Source organism: Populus euphratica, unplaced genomic scaffold (genome assembly GCF_000495115.2).
Source record: "Populus euphratica unplaced genomic scaffold, PopEup_1.0 scaffold331.1, whole genome shotgun sequence".
Taxonomy (NCBI): domain Eukaryota; kingdom Viridiplantae; phylum Streptophyta; class Magnoliopsida; order Malpighiales; family Salicaceae; genus Populus; species Populus euphratica.
The window spans coordinates 225,867-246,212 of record NW_011500221.1 but is presented as its reverse complement, the minus strand read 5'-3'; the positions used below and the strand labels follow the sequence as shown (position 1 = coordinate 246,212).

General features: G+C 34.2%; 2 protein-coding genes and 1 long non-coding RNA gene across 4 annotated transcripts in view; all 3 read left to right on the top strand.

The window, feature by feature from the left end:
• The first annotated feature begins 348 nt into the window (after positions 1–348).
• LOC105112306 (probable LRR receptor-like serine/threonine-protein kinase At1g06840) lies at positions 349–9,545 on the top strand. Of its 2 annotated transcripts, XM_011007974.1 has the most exons (22): positions 349–887; positions 982–1,019; positions 1,202–1,304; positions 1,639–1,789; positions 1,924–1,995; positions 2,111–2,182; positions 2,332–2,475; positions 2,568–2,639; positions 2,746–2,817; positions 3,095–3,169; positions 3,487–3,555; positions 3,675–3,740; positions 3,934–4,005; positions 4,168–4,254; positions 4,386–4,454; positions 4,958–5,475; positions 6,253–6,411; positions 6,513–6,796; positions 7,321–7,372; positions 7,817–8,067; positions 8,615–8,749; positions 8,957–9,545. In XM_011007974.1, exons 2-22 carry the CDS (start codon positions 993–995, stop codon positions 9,320–9,322), a joined length of 2,916 nt encoding a protein of 971 aa, XP_011006276.1. In that variant the 5' UTR covers positions 349–887; positions 982–992; the 3' UTR covers positions 9,323–9,545. The 2 variants fall into 2 exon arrangements, with proteins under 2 accessions (XP_011006276.1, XP_011006277.1); XM_011007975.1 differs by lacking the exon at positions 982–1,019.
• Positions 9,546–15,925: 6,380 nt separating this feature from the next.
• LOC105112305 (uncharacterized) lies at positions 15,926–16,787 on the top strand. The gene is made up of 3 exons (XR_839724.1): positions 15,926–16,159; positions 16,557–16,673; positions 16,776–16,787. It is a non-coding gene; the product is annotated as an uncharacterized LOC105112305 (long non-coding RNA).
• A 1,432-nt stretch (positions 16,788–18,219) lies between these two features.
• LOC105112307 (putative zinc transporter At3g08650) overlaps positions 18,220–20,346 on the top strand; it is a 5,166-nt gene continuing 3,039 nt past the window's right edge. Inside the window, 4 exon segments of the mRNA XM_011007977.1 lie at positions 18,220–18,276; positions 18,430–18,826; positions 18,829–18,911; positions 19,393–19,677. Of these exon segments, the coding sequence (XP_011006279.1) occupies positions 18,220–18,276; positions 18,430–18,826; positions 18,829–18,911; positions 19,393–19,677 (822 nt within the window).

Here is a 20,346-nt window from a genome sequence, read left to right as displayed (position 1 = left end):
TTATTACATTTGTTTTTCTATTTTCAGTTAATAATTTATTAAATAAACTCTTAAGAAGATATTCTTTCTCGATCTCTTTCTGAGGTGATTTGCAAGGATAATATTGAAAACAAAAAGGCATGCAGTGACCAAATTGTGAGAATAAAAAGAATACAAATACCAAATACTACGTTGAGGCCTTTCCCTTTTTGCAAGATCTTAAAGGTAGGTTGGAATGCCTAAAAAAGTCCACAGCTGTCGCTGTAGGGAAGCTCCCCACCATGTTTTATTCATATCTACTTCCACTAAAGTTTGAGAAGGAATGCATAACAAATTGCGAATAATAATAATAACAAGATTTATTTATTTATTTATTGCACTTCAAATTTATTGCGTGTGATTTAGTTCTTCAACAAGAGTAATTTTTCTTGAAATTGTAGATAACAAGACAACAAACAGTCCATTGGTTATCATTAAAGAACTTGGTAACGTGAAAGTGCAAACTGTGTTGAAGTTACACGTTGTCACTGTTTTGCATTTCATCCAAATATACTACTCGGTAATAATTGAGAAAAACAGAGTAATTAGTAAAAAAATTGAGTATCTTTAGACTTTCTCTCTTGTAATCTTGACTGGGTGCTAGAATGGATGGAGCAACCATGACGACAATGCCATCTCACATACATATCGTTTTCTATTGCTCAAACTAGATTCCATTTATTATCATTCGTGCCCCCATCAACAGGACTTCTGCTATATCTTTTTTCCCTGCCCACCAAGCTTTACTTGCTTCTGTTGCAGAAGTCTACAACTCTTGATTCTGCGGTCTCAAGGATTCATAGCTTATCGTATGGTTTGGATGTTTAAAGCAATCCCACTACGGTTTGGTCATATTTGACTCGTTTCCCGTAAGCATCTTCTTTTATCTTCCTTTCCTTTTGTTTTCATTGAAAATTGTGGATTTTTTAGACTTTTACTGCTGGGCGCCTGTTTCATTGTTAGTTACCGGAATTATGGGGTTTGACTATCTTCCTTGTTTGGTAAGCTGGATATTTTGGGGACATTAAATCTGCAAGCTTGGTTTGGACTTTTTTCCCCTTTCCCTGATATGCTTTTTTCGGGGGAAAAGATTGTATCTTGTTGCTTATTTCTTTTGATTTTGAAGGGATTGCTGGAAATGAATATGCAAAATGTTTAGTGATTTTGTTTGGTTCTTACTTAGGGAATGAAGATGTTGCAGCTGAGAACTTGGGGGTGTGTTTTTCTCCTGTCATATTGTTACTTGCTGCTCCTTACAGTTGCTCAAGTTACAAATCCCTCAGAAGGTGAATTTTATCTTTTTCCCCCCGCAAATTCTCAACTTGACTTTTTCATGAATGTTATCATGATTGCGTTGACAAAATGATCCTGCGATACGTGTTCTTTGAGGCTTGTAAAATGGGTAGAAATATGTGTGCTTAAACTATATAATTAAGTTGTCTATTTGGAGAATAAGAAAACAAAACTAGACAAGGAAAATTAGGCAAGTTGTTTTCAAGAAAGAGATTGCACCTCCTCTTTTAATATGCTATTGTGATGCCCAAAATTCTTGGTAAAGCTAGGCAGTGTTGGTTGCCTACTGCTCTGCTCTAATGTTATCAATATTGTGCATTTTTGCAGTCAATGCATTGCTAGCAGTCAAGAACAATTTGATTGATCCTATGAAGCATCTCAGAAATTGGAATAAGGGAGATCCATGTACCTCCAATTGGACTGGTGTTTTTTGTTATGATGCAACTGGGACTGATGGATACTTGCATGTCCGAGAACTGTATGTTCTATGCGTTTTCTTGTTGTTGTTATTTTTTACCCTTCGTGTTTTGATGAATAAAGTCAGAGGATTTCTTTATGATACAATCATAACTCTGGCTATGAAACACTTTCCATTTGTCAATTTTGATGCAGTCAGCTTCTTAATTTGAATCTTTCTGGAAATTTAGCACCTGAGCTAGGCCAACTTTCTCAACTGGCAATATTGTGAGTTGCAATATCTAGCAACCATATTTCTGGAGAATTTACTTTTGAGTATCTGAACATGTCTTGCTAATCCGCTTCTGGTGATTCTAAGTCCCCTTTCTGTTGTGATTACAAGGGATTTCATGTGGAATGAATTGACTGGCAGCATACCAAGAGAGATAGGAAATCTTTCATCTTTGAAACTCCTGTAAGTTGGTTTCATGTTATTTCATTTTTTCAGTGGGTTGTTATCCTCCTTCTGTCATGGTTATAGAAATGGATATCTTAAAAATGAATCTACTCTGGTATGTGCTTTGAATTAGTTTAACGTCCTGTAATGTATTATTATCTATGCAGGCTGTTGAATGGAAACAAATTATCAGGATCTTTACCTGATGAGCTTGGCTATTTATCGAAATTAATTAGACTCCAAGTGGATCAGAACAATATTTCAGGACGAATACCAAAATCATTTGCTAACATGAGCAGTATTAGACATTTGTAAGTGTATCTTCAAGCTAAATCCTTCTTTGAGTTGCAAAGAGATTAGCTTTTGTCCGCATATATTGTTGACTTGCATGTGATACTTGCAGCCACTTGAACAACAACTCAATCAGTGGTCAAATTCCACCCGAGCTTTCCAAACTATCAACTCTTGTTCACTTGTGAGTTTTACTACAATGGTTTCCTTTTTGTTCTAATGTCTACTTATTTTTATGATCCACGTGAAAATTTTCCCCTGATTGAGAACATGTGAAACAATCTCTGCAGGCTTTTGGATAATAATAACTTATCTGGATATCTTCCACCAGAATTATCAAAGTTCCCAGAGATGCGGATAATGTACGTGCTTCTATCATGTTGTCTAGAATGTTACTTGAATCATTATCACATTCAATCATTTCTCTTATTGTGTGATCTTTTCTTTTATGTACATACATTCTATTAGATTTGTTTATTAGCAGCGGTATTGATTGTAGTGAGAATTCAGTAAAGCTGCAGGGTACTTAAATGAGATGAGGCACGATGCATGTTCATGTGCTTGTGTGTTTGTCTGTGTCTGTGCATATGTTACTTAGAGTAAATTTTGTTGACAGTTCATTTATTGTCCTCCTTGCAGTCAACTTGACAACAACAACTTTAACGGATCTGGAATTCCAGCTACTTATGGCAGCCTTTCCAGATTAGTAAAATTGTAAGTCTAAATAAAACATGACATGCTTCAAAGCTATTTTGCATTCAGAGGAGGAATCTTCACACTGTTTGGACTGTATGAAGTCTTTGTCATGAATTCTGATTGTGCAGATTTGCTCCTGGATTGCTGGTTTAAAATTTTTATGTATTTTCATATTCATCAACTTGTGTTTCACTTATAGGACATGCTCAAGGGTTTTTCTTTTGTGTTTATATAAACACGAATCAAATGACAAACTTGTTCTGCATAAACATACACAAAAAGAAGTGTCGATGATGACCTTTTCTCTTTGTTTTTAATCCTCTTTGACAAGGTAGAAGTCTCAGAAATTGTAGCTTGCAAGGTTCTATACCTGGTCTTAGCAGCATACCAAACCTATACTATTTGTAAGTTCTTTCTGCATTTGTTAGTATTCTCTTTCCATCAATGCCATTGAACTTGAATTTCATTTCTATTTTTCCATTACATGCACTTATGGTACCTGCGTATCTAATTTGGCCTGCAGGGATCTGAGCAAGAACAACCTTAGAGGATCTCTACCATCCAAACTTTCTGATACTATGAGAACTATGTAAGTAAAACCACGATGAAAGGGAGAAACAGAACTGGTAAATTGTAGGCTGTATAGGTTTGCAGTTGTGATATTCAGTGTTCGTAAGACCATGTTACAAGTGGAATTTAATCTACTTTACAACCACGGGATGACTTAACAAGCTTGTGATGAAGGTCTTTCTGTGTTTGAAATTTTTTCTTGTCAACTGCAGCGATTTGTCAGAGAACCATCTTAGTGGATCTATACCAGGAAGTTTCTCAGATCTTTCTTTTCTTCAAAGACTGTGAGCTTCTATCTACTTATTCCACCTATTTTTAGCTCTTGAAAAGATCTTAAAAACATCTTAATGATGTTCTACATGTTGCTCTGAATGTCTCAGATTAGATGCTCTTATTTGCAGGCTATGCACGCTAAATATGATGTTCTAAATGATTGTATACTGCAGGTCACTTGAAAATAATCAGTTGAATGGGTCTGTGCCAGCTAACATTTGGCAGAACATGACCTCCACTAAAAGTGCTAGTTTTACAATGTAAGAATTCAAAAATAAATGCAATTAAAACCATTAATTTTCAGCATTAAAATTATTATACAAGACTCTCTGCAAACCATAGAGTATCAGAATAATACTAACTAATTGTTCTGTGCACCCCGCAAATGCAGTGATCTCAGGAACAATTCACTCTCAAGCATTTCGGGGGCGTTGAATCTGCCGGACAATGTCACCTTAAGGTAATATTTTTATAAAGTAGTGCGCACCCACCTTTTTATGATCTGTTTCGTGAACACTTGCACCTGATCTCTGGTTGACAATTAGATGTGCGAAGTAGAAATATGTTGTAGCCTTATCATCCATTGGAAGAAATAGTAAGAGAATCAGAGGAACTTGTCAAATACATGGATTTAATTAAATTTGTCTATTAGATGGATATGCATCTTCAATCTCCACCTTGCTATTTGATGATTCCAGCTTGTGTTTAAGATCTGTGAAATCAGCATCCCTCTCCATGCACACAGGTTTTGGATAGAAAGCTTCATGTAGAAAATCAAGGGTCCTGTATAGGCCTGCAGATTGATTTACCAATGTTGCTAGCTATGAGGATTAGGAGATAGATCAGAGAATATAAATTCCTCAAAATAACAAAGTGATGGCATTGAGAAATACTCTTTTTTTTTGTTCTTTTAATTTTATATCTCACAGTCAGATTCTGATCATTTTAGCAGTTTTTGTTTAGGCTTGGAGGCAATCCTATTTGTGAAAATGCAAACATAGCCAACATAATCCAGTTCTGTGGATTTGAAGCTGGAGGAGATAGGACTACTGAGAGGTCAATGAATTCTACGATGACATGTGCTGTTCAAGCATGCCCAGTAGATAATTTCTTTGAATATGTCCCAGCTTCACCTCTACCATGCTTTTGTGCCTCCCCTCTTAGGATTGGATACAGACTTAAGAGCCCTAGTTTCTCTTATTTTGATCCATATGTTTTTCCATTCGAGTTACATGTGACTAGTGCTCTTAAACTGAATCCATATCAATTGTCAATTGATTCCTATTTCTGGGAAGAAGGCCCTCGTTTAAGAATGCATCTGAAGATATTTCCTCCAGCTAATAATATGCACTCAAGCACATTTAATGTATCCGAGGTTGGACGAATAAGAGGTGCATTTACATCGTGGCACTTTCCTGGTGATGACTTATTCGGACCATATGAACTTCTCAACTTCACTCTAGTGGGACCTTATGCAGGGAGTATGTGTTCCAAATTCCTACTTCTTTTTAGACTGAAGTTAACTTTGTTAATTCTTCAGAAGATGATGCCGAATCAGATTATGTGCACTGTATGCCTGCCAAACATCGGTATTTGCATTGTTTGTGCTCCAAGAATTGGTATTTGAGATCACAGAAACGAGTTAGAGATCTTGATTTATTGCTTTCCTCAAATATCTACTAGTACCAGGAACATAATTGGCTTCTTTTCATATTACTTTCTTTGCAAAATAAGCATGTCTTTTTTTACAAGTGAATTAGAATGTCTTCAGCCCGAAAGTTCTTAGTTATATTCAAAGTTGCATGTCACAGCATCTCAGAATCTTTCACATCTTTTGCGAAGTAGAGTTGTTTCCCCATTGATAATTCCATTTTGTTCAAATTATTTTTGATGACTTTTATATTGTTGCTTTGAACTTGTGCATGAAAGCTCAATGACTTAAAGGGCCAACCTATCCAAATTTGACACTTTTGCAATTCAAAATTGTAAAGTTTCTGAAGTGAAGTTCCACCGCAGCTATATGCCCAACTATGGTTCGCATCCATTGGTAGATGCATAGTCTTCTCTCATATACAATATCCATATATGTGAACTCTTAGATCTGGACTGCAGTCAAGGCTATGCCTTGGCAATATGGTCTGTGTGTCTTATTCGCTTTGGAATTTATGTGCTGGATTAATAGCATTAGTTTGCTTCATATCAATAGATTTGTTTCTAAGGGGTGGCTATATAATAATATGCTTTTCTTTTTCCAACAGTACATTTCGACACTAAAGGGAAGAATATTAGCAAAGGAATTTGGGTAGCCGTTATATTAGGTGCTATTGCCTGTACCATTGCAGTATCTGCAGTTGTCACACTTCTTATTAGTAGAAGATATGCTAGAAAGCATAGAAATTTGTCGAGAAGACATTCATGTAAGTTTCTTATTGTGACTGCTAGAATTGTTTTCAATTAATAATAGTATATGTGGCTATCCCTGGAAAAGGTATCATGGGATTATTTTTGTGGTTTACAGCATCGAAGGCATTGATAAAAATCGATGGTGTGAAAGGCTTCACATTTAAAGAAATGGCCCTGGCTACTGATAACTTTAACTGCTCAACTCAAGTTGGTAGAGGAGGCTATGGAAAGGTTTATAGAGGTGTTCTTTCTGGCAACTCAATTGTGGCCATAAAGCGTACTGAAGAAGGATCATTACAAGGCCAAAAAGAATTTTTGACTGAGATTAAATTGTTGTCAAGGTTGCATCACAGAAATCTAGTTTCACTGGTTGGATATTGTGAAGAAAAAGAGGAGCAGGTAAATATTGCGGAGCTGAAATTAAATCATATTTTAGATCATCCTGGTTTGCAACTTTGCAAGTGTTTTCTGATAAATCCTCAAAAGAAGAAAGTAGCAGAGGTTCTTGGAAGGGACCTATTGGCTCTGGCCATTTCATTCTTCCCGAGTAATACTTTCAAGATGAGATTTTTATTTTTAGCATGTTTCAATAAGAAATTTAAAAATAGGCAAGATCTCCTTTTCTGTCCCTTGTTTATTTTGCACAGACCAACAGCATTACCATCTGCGAAGAGTCCACATTGGTCAGACAAAACATCAGGATAGAGATGCTATAAGTTAGATGGGTTATGGTCCTAGTCTAGCAATTGGATGTGCTTCCTTTTCTTAGCCATGCCTTTGACCCCCACCATCTTCTAGAATTCGATTATGCTAATCCTTGTCCAAGAATGTGAAGTGATCTGATTTTCTTTTAGCATCAAAATTGGGAAACTTTACTTGGTTATGTGTAAAAATCCACCTGGTTGTTCTTGGTTCCTGCACAGATGCTGGTGTACGAGTTCATGCCAAACGGTACCTTGCGGGACTGGCTTTCTGGTATGGAAAATTTCTGATTTGATGGCTCTTTAATCTATTCAATGTCTCCATATTATTTTGTACAGAATGTGTACAACATTCTTACAAACTTTTAGATTATACATATGATCTATCTCTAATTGCTGATTTTGAGTCATAGGTTTGTAGTTTAGCTAATTGTGTTGTCTGCCTGTTTTGAAGGACAACATTCTTACAAACTTTTAGATTATACATATGATCTATCTCTAATTGCTGATTTTGAGTCATAGTTTGCCAAACGATGCACTGTCATATTTCACCAGTGGAGTGTAAACTTAAAAAATCCTGTGTAGCACATGAAATAGTTTCCATTTTCATTCTTTTCCAGCTTCGTGTTTTAGGACGTTATCAATACAGTCTGTTACACTTTGGTTTAAGACATGATATCTTCAACGCTCAAAGTTGATGGTCGCTGTGTCAATGCAGGAAAGGCCAAGGGAACATTGAACTTTGGTACAAGGTTAAGAATCGCGCTGGGTTCAGCTAAGGGTATCCTTTACCTCCATACTGAAGCACAGCCTCCAGTGTTCCACCGGGATATCAAGGCCACTAACATACTATTAGACTGTAAGCTCACTGCTAAAGTTGCTGACTTTGGACTCTCACGTCTCGCTCCTGTCTTGGATGATGAAGGGAATCTGCCTAATCATGTATCAACAGTAGTAAGGGGAACTCCAGTAAGTTTGACTCCATTATATGCCCTCTTTCTCTTTTTAACTTCTTGAACACGGGTAGAGGATGCAAGGTGTTATGGGTGAGAAAAATGTGAATTCTGTGAGGTCTCTAATCCTGATGTTTCACTTGCAAAATTTCATCTTATTCTCTAATCAATATGCCAAGAGAAGTACTTTTAAAGAAGGTGAAGGAATTAACAAAGGAATAACTAGAAGATATCAAAAACCTTTCTGGTATGCACTGAAGATATCTTCACTGAAAATTCATGTTAGCATGATTAATTGTGGATTGACAACTTCTAGCAAGGAATGTAATTTCCGGTCCCAATATTTAACCACCTGGTTGGCCAAGTTTTTGCCATGTCTAGATGGCCTCAGAAATCTTAAGCTTCGTAACTTGTTTAAGTCCTGTGGATTGGATAAAACTGAGTTGCGCAGATGTTGGAATCCCCTCCAAATCCTTGGATGTAACTTGTCTACCATCACTAGATGCTATGGAGCATCATTGACCTCGTTTGAATAACTCTCTTGATTGTCACCGTATGTGCAGGGATACCTCGATCCAGAATACTTTTTGACCCATAAGTTGACAGACAAGAGTGATGTGTATAGCCTTGGGATTGTGTTTCTGGAGCTCCTGACTGGTATGCACCCAATATCACATGGCAAAAACATTGTTCGCGAGGTACTTCAATGAGCTCTTAATTCAGAGGCCTTGAGTTCTCTTGTCATATACATATCAGTCACAACCATGTCCAGCTTTACTTGAACTTCAACTATAGCTTATTTTGATAGAATAACTTCTCATTTATGATGCAACAGCAAGAAAGGCTAAGAACCTGGGAATCGAGAAACATCGAAGCTAATACCATATTATGTACTCTGTTTTCAGGTTAACATGGCTCATCAGTCTGGCATTATGTTCTCTATCATAGACAACAGAATGGGTGCTTATCCATCTGAATGTGTGGAGAGATTTGTGGTTTTGGCACTCGACTGTTGCCATGACAAGCAAGACAAGCGGCCGTCAATGCAGGATGTGGTCAGGGAACTGGAAACCATACTCAAAATGATGCCAGAAGCTGATGCCATCTATGCAGAATCCACTTCCACATATTCCGGCAAATCCACTCCCACATATTCCGGCAAGTCAGCATCATCATCTTCATTTTACTCGAGCCAATATCTTTACGAAAGTTCCTGTCTTCTGGGAAGTGATCTTAGCAGTGGTGTTGTTCCCACCATCAACCCTCGCTAACATCAAACAAATCGACAATCTGGAGTTTAGTTAGGTGTAAAGTGGGCTTGATGCCCTATCTTAAGCAACACAGAGACATGCCTGTATAAAGTGGAGAAATACTAGCGGTTATTGCATGAGAGTTGACCCATTTCGCAGTCGATAGAGTTAATTGCGAAAAATTAGTTCATGCTTTTTGTTACTGAAAAATGAATCATCCCAGCATTGTCATGATGACAACAAATGAATCTTCCATCACTTCTACTTTCATTGAAAGATTTTTATTTTTATTTTTTTTTACCACTTCAATCAACTAAACTATTATAAAACCTGAGCCTAGTTAAATTGAAGAAAAAAATAGAAGTGATCCAGTTAAAATTTAGGTTAACTTTTCATCCAGTTAATTCAAGATAAAACATTGTCTTCAAGTCATTAATTTTTTTGAAAAAAAAATAATAAAAACAATATCATTATGAATTTTTATAAAAAAAAAAAAATTAAACTTGAGGGTCACTAAAGTTGAATTTATAACTATGCTTTTAAGCTAAAATATGTTAGAAAAATTAATATTCCAATAATGAAATGCAAAGTAACATCACATCAATTTGGATGGGCTGGTTGTCTAGGGATTAGATTATAAGCTATAAAAAAAATAATTTTTAGGGATTAGATTATAAGCTATAAAAAAAAAAATTAGTTTTAATATGGATTATAAATCTCACTAGAAAAATAGATTTAATTTTAGTATTTAAAATCTTGATGACTAAAAAGATAATAGCAATAGATGGATAAATCCAAGTAAAAAATTTAAATCGAATTCAATGATCGAACTTAAAAAGATGCTATGTAAAACTCATTAACTCTCATAATCGATTTCATGGCATGGTTCAAAACTTTGTAACCAAATCATTTTTTGTAAAAATACACATTCATCAAAATAATCCATAAAAAAACTAAATTTGCTCTTTAATTTCAAATTTACTTTGATATTTTAAAAAAAAAATCACTAATTAGTCTTTAATTTCAAATTTACTTTGATATTTTTTTAAAAAATCACTATTTAAACACTTTTTTATAAGATAACAAATGAAACATTTAAGCAATTTCCTTGTTGAGATAACCAAAAAATATTGAACTAAGACATGAAAAATAAAAAAACTCATGTCCCATGTCTTCTAGGTTATATTTTTAGTTGTATATATAATCACATGTAATTCGATTTATTAGTCATTGATTCATAAAAACCCAAGTCTTAATGCTAATGAAGTATTATCAAGTATGGCTAGGAAGAAATTTGCAAATAAGATTTATGAGATTTTGACAAAGTTATATGAGTCCAAGTCTTTTCATAATAAGATCATTTTAAACATGAGACTTTATACCCTACGAATGGTGCTAATGAAGTATTATCAAGTATGGCTAGGAAGAAATTTGCAAATGAGATTTATGAGATTTTGACAAAGTTATACGAGTCCAAGTCTTTTCATAATAAGATCATTTTAAACATGAGATTTTATACCCTACGAATGGTAGAAACCATGTTGGTGACTAAGCACGTCAACATAATAAAAACTCTATTTTCATAGCTCATTATATTAGGTTAGCAAATAGAGAAAAATAAATGTGCAAAACTTATACTTCAAAGTATTCATTATTAATATGACCAATAACATCTTAACAAATTATGTTGTTTTTAATGATGTCGCAATCACTTTCTTAGAAAACGTCAATAAGTGTAAGAACAAAAGAGATAAAATTAACAATTCACTCCAAACAAAGACATTATTAATGTCAAGAGAAAGATCAGTGTAGTGTGGTTTCAATAGGATTTGAAGGCCAGAAAGTTCCAAATTAAGAAGTAAAAGGATTATGAAATATTACTACTCTAGCAAAAAAAAAAAAGACACTTTAAAAGGGATTGCTAAAATAAAAAGGGTATGTAGAACAACTCTAAGTCATCAAAACCTCATGGATGTGTTATAAACACTTTAAATGATTAAGAAGTTTTATATAGTAAAGCAGTGAAAATCTTTAAAAATAGAATAAAACTCATTGAGGTTTTGGTTAATGGATTCAAAAGCAACAAGGCGTATGACTCCTCATCAGGATTGGTTTTATACATATGAACTCATCTTTAGAGGCTTGATGTTCCTAAACAATGATCATGCCTTAGAGTTATTGGCATTGGCATCATTAAATTAAAAATATAGAATGGCTCAATTCATATTATTATAGAAGTACGACTTATGAAAGGCTTGAAGAAGAATATTTTATCTGTGGAACAATTTAATAATCTTGGTTGTAAAATTCATCTAAACAATGGTATTATAAAAATTATCAGAGGGGCACTAGTGGTATCAAAAGCTAGAAAAATAATTGCAAACTTTTTTATATTAATAAAAGAAATATATCATGAGGCAGATGCATTAATTGCATCATTAAGTTCTATAAAAGAAAAGACGGTAGTGTGGCATCAAAAGTTAGGCCATGTGTTAGAGAAAAGCTTGAAAATTCTTTCTAATAAAAGTTATTTCCTGGTCTCACAAAGGTTTATTTACCTTTTTATGAGTATTGTAATACAAGTAAATAGCATAAGTTGAAGTTTGGCATATCAACAATTAAGAGTAAATGCATTTTATACTTGATTTATTCTGATGATTTGTAAACATCGATTATATCCATGGGATAAGGAAGATACTTTGTATCATTCGTAGATGACTTTTCTAAGAGATGTTGGGTATATCCAATCAAAAGTAAGCAAATATGCTCTCATTTTTTAAAACATTTAAAGCACGGGTAGAACTAGAAGCTGAAAAGAAAACCAAGTTTCTGAGAATAGATAATGAAGAAGAATATATTAGTGATGAATTTGATAACTTTTATTAACAAAAAAGTATCAAAAAGTAATTCACAATAGCATATGCTCCAAAAAAATAGAGTGGCAGAGTAAATAAATAAAACTTTGTTTGAACAAACAAGAACAAAGTTAAAGGTTGCAAGCTCAAATAATCTATATTGGGTAAAAATAGTCAAAATCATATGTTATGTTATCAATCTATGTCCATCAATTGTGATTGATTAGAAGGCACCAATGGAGATAAGGACTAGGAAACAAGCTAATTATTCTCACTTATATATATTCAGAAGTCTTGTGTTTATGATGCATAATACATAATAAGTTGGAAAATTGAATTCAAAATCTAAAAATATGTATTCTTGGGATATATTTTGGGAGTAAAGCAATATCACCTATAGAATCTCATTGCCTACAAAGTAATCATTAGTAGAGATGTTATATTTGTAGAAGATAAAATGTAAATGGAATAAAATAAAAGCATTTTGAAAAAGACTATAACAATAGTTCAGGTAGAAATACTCAAGACCGTACTTCTTCCAAAACTGCATCAAAGTATGAAGAAGATGAACAAATAAAGTCTAAAACTCTTGAAGTTCAATGGTCAACCTGTGAGAGAAGACCACTAAACAAATAAAGTCTGAAACTCTTGAAGTTCAATGGTCAACCTATGAGAGAAGACCACTGGATTAGCACTCAAAATATGTTACTAAGAGCAATATTGTATATTATCTTAAAACACATTATGGAGAGTCATTAATTTTCTATAAAGTTATAAAAAATATAGATGTATCTATGTGGATGATAGTAATGCCAAAGGAAATAGAAACTCTACACAAGAATAAAATTTAGGATCTTATTACTCTATCGTAAGAAAGTAAGGTCATTAGCAATATATGGGTTTACAAGATAAACTATGATGGAAATGATCAAGTGGTACATTATCATGTAAGATTTGTGGTGATAGGATATGCTTGGAAAAAATTGATATATTTTAATAAAATATTTTTCATGGTTGTACAATTAACAAGAATCAAAATAGTCTTAGCAATATGTGTTATATTTAATCTTCATTTAAAGCAATTAGATGTGAAAATTGTATTTCTTCATAAAAAGCTTGAAGAATGAATTTATCTGTTTCAACCATAAGGTTTTACTTAATTAGGTTGGGAGGACTTTGTTTGCATATTGAAAAAATATATATACAATCTCAAACAGTCGCCTAGGTGTTGTTATCTGTTATAATTAGTCTTAAATTTAACAAACTTAGTTCAGACCATCATATGTATTATAAAAAACTTGAAGAAGATGAAGATTTTATTATTTTATTATTGTATATAGATGGCATATTGGTAATGGACTCTAACAAAGATCAAGTCTATAAATTAAAGGTATAGTTGGATAGGGAGTTTTATATAAAAGACCTAAAACTAGGACCAGCAAATAAGATTCTGATGATACAAATTCACTAAGATAAAAAAAAAAAAAAAAGGAAAATTTAGATTTCATAAAGAAATTTATTTGAAGAAAATCTTGTGACATTTCAACATGTAAAATTGTAAACTAATTTTAGCCACAATTCCTGATAACTTCAAAGTATCCTCAAGTATTCTCTTAGCAATGAGGTAAAGAATATGGATGTGTCTCGAGTACTATATACATCAGCAATGAAATAGAGAGTATAAATGTGTCTTGAGTACTATATACATCGGCAATGAAAAGTTTAATATTTATCATGATATATACAAGACCAAATATTACATAAACAATAGGAGTAGTTAGTTAATAGATGTCAAATTCTTATGGAGGGCATTAGAATTATATTAAGAGGATCTTGAGATATATCAAGGTATCTCATATGTTATATTATATTATGGAGGATCAAAATTTATTATCAGAGATTATGTTAATTCAAATTTTGCAGACGACTTTGAAAAAAGAAAATTCACTTTAGGCTATATTCAAAATTACAAAAGGAGTTGTGAGATGGGTCTCTAAACTACAAGTTATTGTAGTTTTATCCATAACAGAAACTGAGTATGTGGCAACTATCCAAACTTGTAAGGAAGCATGTGGCTACAAAAGTTTCATGGAGGATCTGAGGCACAAATAAGAGAAGATTATCATGTATTGTGACAATCAGAGTGTTTTGCATATTACAAGGAATCTAGTGTTTCATTTAAAAACAAAACACATAAATATTCAGTATTGTTTTATTCGTGAAGTAGTGGAAGATAGAACTGCATGCTTTCAAAAAATTCACATCCATAAAAAACCTAGTAGATACTCTAACCCAATTAGTCAATAATGATAAGTACATATGATATAAATTCTCTTATAGCCTAGCAGATTTATAGGCAAAATGAAGATAAAAAATATAAAAAAGATAGAAAAATCATAAATAATCAAATACGAAGACATGATTAAAAATCAAAGTCTTCAAAAGAAAAAATATAGAGGGCAGCCTTCATTAAATATTTGGCACTAAAATTTGCCAAATAATTAATAACTTTCAATGCACCATTAATTAATTGTTGGAGTAATATTTGTTTATTGTTATTTTTTTTTATAAAGAGAGGATAGGATGTCCAGCTTATAAATAGGTTGCATATCATGTCTTTAGTGTATCATACAAGAAAGAAACATAAGGATAAAGAAAAATAGTAAAATAGAGGAATCTCATTAAACTATGAGGTATATGTAAGAGCATGTGAAGTGTTTATTCCTATTAGTATATAGATTCTTAATTATTTTTCTACTAACAAAGAGTAGTTATAATTTTCACATTATTTAATATAATTTTTTTATACTTGTCTATAGATATAACCAAATTAGGTTGAACTAAATTTTTGTGTGCTTTATTTCTTAGTTATCTTCTTTTGAGTTACATATTATTGTTTTGTATGTCGAGATCCTAATACTTTGACCTTTTTTATGATACCTTTTTTTTGTTTTCCTTCTTTTCACATGCATATTATCATAATGTTTTGAATGTCAAATATTGTATTCTTTTGTCATGTTAGCTTGTTTTTTTTTAGTTATTTCTATATATTTGTTTTGTTTTTGTGTTATTTGGGAATTTAAATGGTAAAATACTTTTGTACGATATTGTAGTTTTGTTTTCATGTTTGTTGGTGTCGAGCTATGATTTCTAATGTTAAATTTCAATGGAGAGTTGGAATGACACAGGAGATATGAAAAATAGATTTGCAATGTTTAGATTACCTAGGTTTTTTTATTTTTTTTGTTGGTTTATGTTGTTTGAAACTCTTGAATTTAAATCCCTGTCCTAACCCCCACTCTTATTTTTCTCTCCTCGCCTTCATGTTCCTGATTGGCACATTCACCTCAAGGTGCCTTTGGTTTCTGCTATATTGCTTGAGGTGTGATTTCTAAGTGCCTCTTTTGGTGCTTTTTGGTTATGCTAGGTTTTACCTATTATTAATGTTGTTGTCTCTTACTCCTCTGTCTACTTTTTTAGGATATTCTGGTGGTGGTCTATGAATGTGATCATGCAATGCCACTACTTAATCATGTCCCCCCTGAGAGTGATTTGTGTTTTTAAGGTTCATCTTGGTAATACGTCTTTCAGCTGATTTTTCAATTCAGTGTATACTCTCAAGGTGCTGGGGTTGCTGGTTTCTCATAGTCTGTATCTCCAGGCACTAGGTTGTCATCTTTTGTTCTCAACTTGTTATGTCCTAGCCATTTGGAATCATCAGCGTCTAGTTTGTTCTAACGGTTATTAGATAAACATTCTGATGCTTGCTCTTCGTGTTATTTTCTTATACTACATCAGTCTCCGCTACAATTTACAAGAGTCTGTGCCTCTTTAGTGCAAGAGATTTCTTCATCTGCTGTTTGTGTCTATTTATATGCATTTATTTACTTAGTTCTTTTCTACAAAATCTAATTTTGATTTAGTTCTTGCCATTGCTTCTGGATCACCAACAGCAGATACATTTCTTGAAAAACTGAACCCCAAGTCAAGGCCTGTTGCGCAGGTGAGTCGGCAATCATCAAAATCTTTGTTGTGTTTTTTTAGTCAAAGAAGTGACTAGCAGGGTCATAGGATTGTGGAACAATCCTAAACGGGAAAGAGAAAGATGTAGCATCTAACTTTGAGTTTGTGAGGTGTTTCTTGTTGATTTTATTTTCAGAATAGCTTATGTTGATCGAGGATGAGCTTAGCACCTGAAGTAACAAGCCTCTGAATTTCGTCAAAACGACAACCTTAAGAAACTTTTTATTATGTTGTGTTGTTGTCATGCTACACATTCATTTTCATGATTCGTGTAGCTTAGATAGGTGGCTGGTGCTTACCTTTGATGAGAAGTGATGAATTAGGAATTACCCTCTTGCTTGCTTGCGCAATGAGTGATTCTTATTTTGATTATCCAGGAAATCTTTTCCAGTTGGTTTTACAAGACAGAGCACTTCCAGAAAGTTCATACGAGCACCGGGCTACCCTTCAGCACGATGCTTTTTTCCGACGACGAGGAGAGGAACATTGAATCAGTAAAAACAAGCTTTCAATAGCTGCTTCTTTTCTTCTCTTTTTTGTTTCTGTTAGCAGTTCATGTAACCCCTTTAGGGAAATCTCATTTATTTGAATGGCAGATTTCAAACATGGGAATAACAAGCATCCTGGTCAAAGATGGGATTCGTCTCGGAGCACAAAGGTGAGGGGCTCAAGGAATTTTCTGAGAAAAACAACCAAAGGTGGTTCAAATTATCATAAAATCCAAATTCATTTGTGACAGACAGGTCAAGATTGAACCCTTTTTTTTAGTACTCAAATGGAACCTAAGATAATGGCATTGAAATTGTTACAGAGGCAAGGACTACACCTGGCAATGTGAAGTGCAGTCCACTGCCAGACAACCGAAACTCATCTCCTATATAAAATCAACCGTAGAAGCCCATTTTATCCATACCAAAAATCAACAGCAGCCCTGTAAAACTTCTAGCTTGTTTTGGGAAGCGCTGATGCAGCGCATAATTATCTATTTGAGTCCTAATCTTTTTTATGTTATCAAATCTACCTCAGATATAATGAATATTAACAATATCACCCTCGACGGGCTCACTAGCAGTGATAGTTTAATTTTTGATCATGTGTTTGTTGAGTGTTTTCATCGAAAGCTTCAAAGTAAACTCTAATATTTCACAATGAAAGATGTTAGCATCAAATGACAATTTTTGTACACGAACAAAAACTGGAAGTCCAGGGACAACAAAGATCAAACTAAGACTATAAAGGTTAATATGACCAAAAACTCAAACACAAGGACTAAGTGAATGTATTTCACCCAACTGCGATGTGTAAAGACAAGGACTAGGAGGTGATGTTATAAACACGTATGAATGCCTGTAACGCGAACTTCACTTATTGTTTTGGATTTGGGTTTGCTGGTTGTGATATGAAAACGACGTGCTCTCTCATTTGATTTATTCTAAAATTATAAATCCCTCTTCTTTAGGAATCGAAGCTTGTCCTCTTCTGCCTTTGTCTCTGTTTCAAGAATTCAATACCGCTCGCTTGATTCCATTTCTTTGATATAAGCCCGCTTTCCATCTTTTGGGGTGAGTTTCTTTTCTTATATATGATTGTGAATCGAGGGGTCCTTATTTGATTCATGAGTTTTTGGGTTTTTTTTTTTTTAAGTTGAAAACTTTGCAACTCACAATCAAAATCCTAATTGGGAATATTGTATATAATTCGAAATTTTTCATCTTTTTGGCGTTTGACAGCACAGGAACCAAATGGGTTCTAGTGATTTTGAAAAGTTATTTGCTTTACTTTGATACTGTCATCTTCTTATCCCTTGGATTTATTGTTGACTTGAGAGATCAAATTGTTGACTAGAGAGGATCAAGAGAGCACATTTAGATTTATATAATTTCTTACCAAGTTTGCATTCTTTGCTTTTGATACTTTTTAGGGGATTTTCTGTTGAAAGGGTTTTGAAGGCCACCTCAATTGCTTTTTCTTTTCTTTTCTTTTCTTTTTAATCTGAATTTCTAGTGTTATCTGTAGCAGTAAATATCTGTGATTCACATTATGGCGTTGGCTTATACAATTTTCTTTAACTTTCGGCAGCAACAAGCACAGTTCCTGGCACAGCTAGGACAGTATTGTTGTCTATTGTTAAGCCAATCTGGGAACTTCATTGATTGTATTCAGAAATCTCTGGAATGAAACTCTTAAGAGTGTAATTGCCAAGTTGGTATTGGAGTTAGGTGTACAGGGTAAGGAGGTGAGTTTTCTTAGGGTTGCATGCAAAGTACCATGAGGTTCATATTAAAACAAGCTCCCCTGTTTTGTCTGCTCTCTGTAGTTCTCTTTGCATGCATTTTGGCAGAATCTGATACTGATAATTCTGAAAGGTTAAGGTCGGCTCCTCATAAAAATGTGAGAAGTAGTGTTATAGATGGAAGTGGTATAGAAAATGCAGTTGATTTTGAGGGTACAAGTGGTGGGTTGGAGGAGAGAAAGGGTGGTTATAACAGAGTCTCGATATCTACAGTTGCATTATTTACGTTGGCCATGGCTGCTGCCACTGGTTTAGGTGCTGTCCCGTTCTTTTTTGTGGAGCTAGATCCTTATTGGGAAGGATTGTGCAGTGGGACGGCTGCTGGTGTTATGCTGGCTGCTAGCTTTGACCTCATACGGAAGGGCAAGGCCATGGTGCTGGCAGTTGGGTTGTGATTGGGATTTTATCTGGTGGAATTTTCATTTTGCTGTGCAAGAAGGTAATGAATCTGCACTTTCACATTTAAATATGAAGTTTTCTTCTTCCATCTAAAACTGATTTTCTGTTTCTGGGCTTTTAGCTCTTTCTTTAGTATGGGTTGGGATACATCATACATCCGTTCCCTTTTCCAATGTTTCATAGAAGGCATGCATCTTTGGTTCTTATTCCTGTTCGTCTAGTGATGAGAACATACATTCAGTACGTGTTGATAAGGTTCCTATTCCTTTCTCATATATGACACTTCATTTGGGACTTTGACACAGAGTCCAGCTAGGGAACCCTCAAAGAAGTTTATGCATACATTTTTTGAAAAATTAGCGAACAATTTTGTTCGTGTATGTTTATTGATTCTATGCTGTGGCTTCAGTTTAAATGTTTGTTTGGATTGTCATATTTGCATATATAATTAACATGTGTACGTTCTCGCATGTTCTTTGTTGTTGATATCTCGTTAAGATGTACATGATTTCTTGTTTCAGTTTCTTGAACAATACAGGGAAGTAAGCATGTTAGACATTACAGGTGCTGATGCAACTAAAGTTGTTCTTGTTGTCGGAATCATGACTCTCCATTCATTTGGGAAGGGTTCTGGTGTTGGTGCCTCTTTTGCTGGCTCAAAAGGCTTTTCTCAAGGACTTTTGGTAACTTTGGCCGTAGCTGTGCACAACATACCAGAGGGGCTAGCTGTGAGCATGATGCTTGCATCGAAGGGTTTTTCCCCACAAAATGCAATGTTGTGTAGTGTAATCACATCCTTGCCTCAGTTAGTGCATCGGTCTTGATAAAGTACAGGTATAACTCACCTCAAGAGAGCTAATCTATGCTGCGATCACTTTATGAGCCTTATGAATCATTACTATGAAAACAAGTAAAAAGCAAATCATAGAAGCAACATTTTTAAAAGTAACATGCATTTATCATAAGGATAAGCCTCAGAGAACTTCCTCATCTCTTTTAGATTTGTATGCTTCCTAACAATGCTTCTGCTAGATTGGTAAGGGCTTCGAGGACCCACCATTATCAAAATCAATTTTATATTTGAGGTTTGTTGTTCGCTGTAATGTTACCTTTGTTGGACAAATCTTGATTGTATTAACTGCTTGTGGTTCAGAAGTGTACGAATTGGTTTGTTCACTTCGAACCTCATTGACTGATTTGTTCTACTTTGGTCCTTCCTTCACTTTTGGAAAATGAGGATCAGGATATGGGTTGGACAAGAACACCAACCCAACCTAAGGACAATGTCAAGAAGATATGGCAAATAAGGTTCCTGGTTGAGGGTGAAGAATTCACACTAACAAGTAATTGGAACCTTTTATCCAACAACTTTGCGTGTGCGAGGGGAGAAGAATCTCCATTTTTACAAGGTCATTTATTTTCCTTCCAGAGTACCCCTTTGCGATGCAAAATTGATCTTTTGCATATAGGGAAAG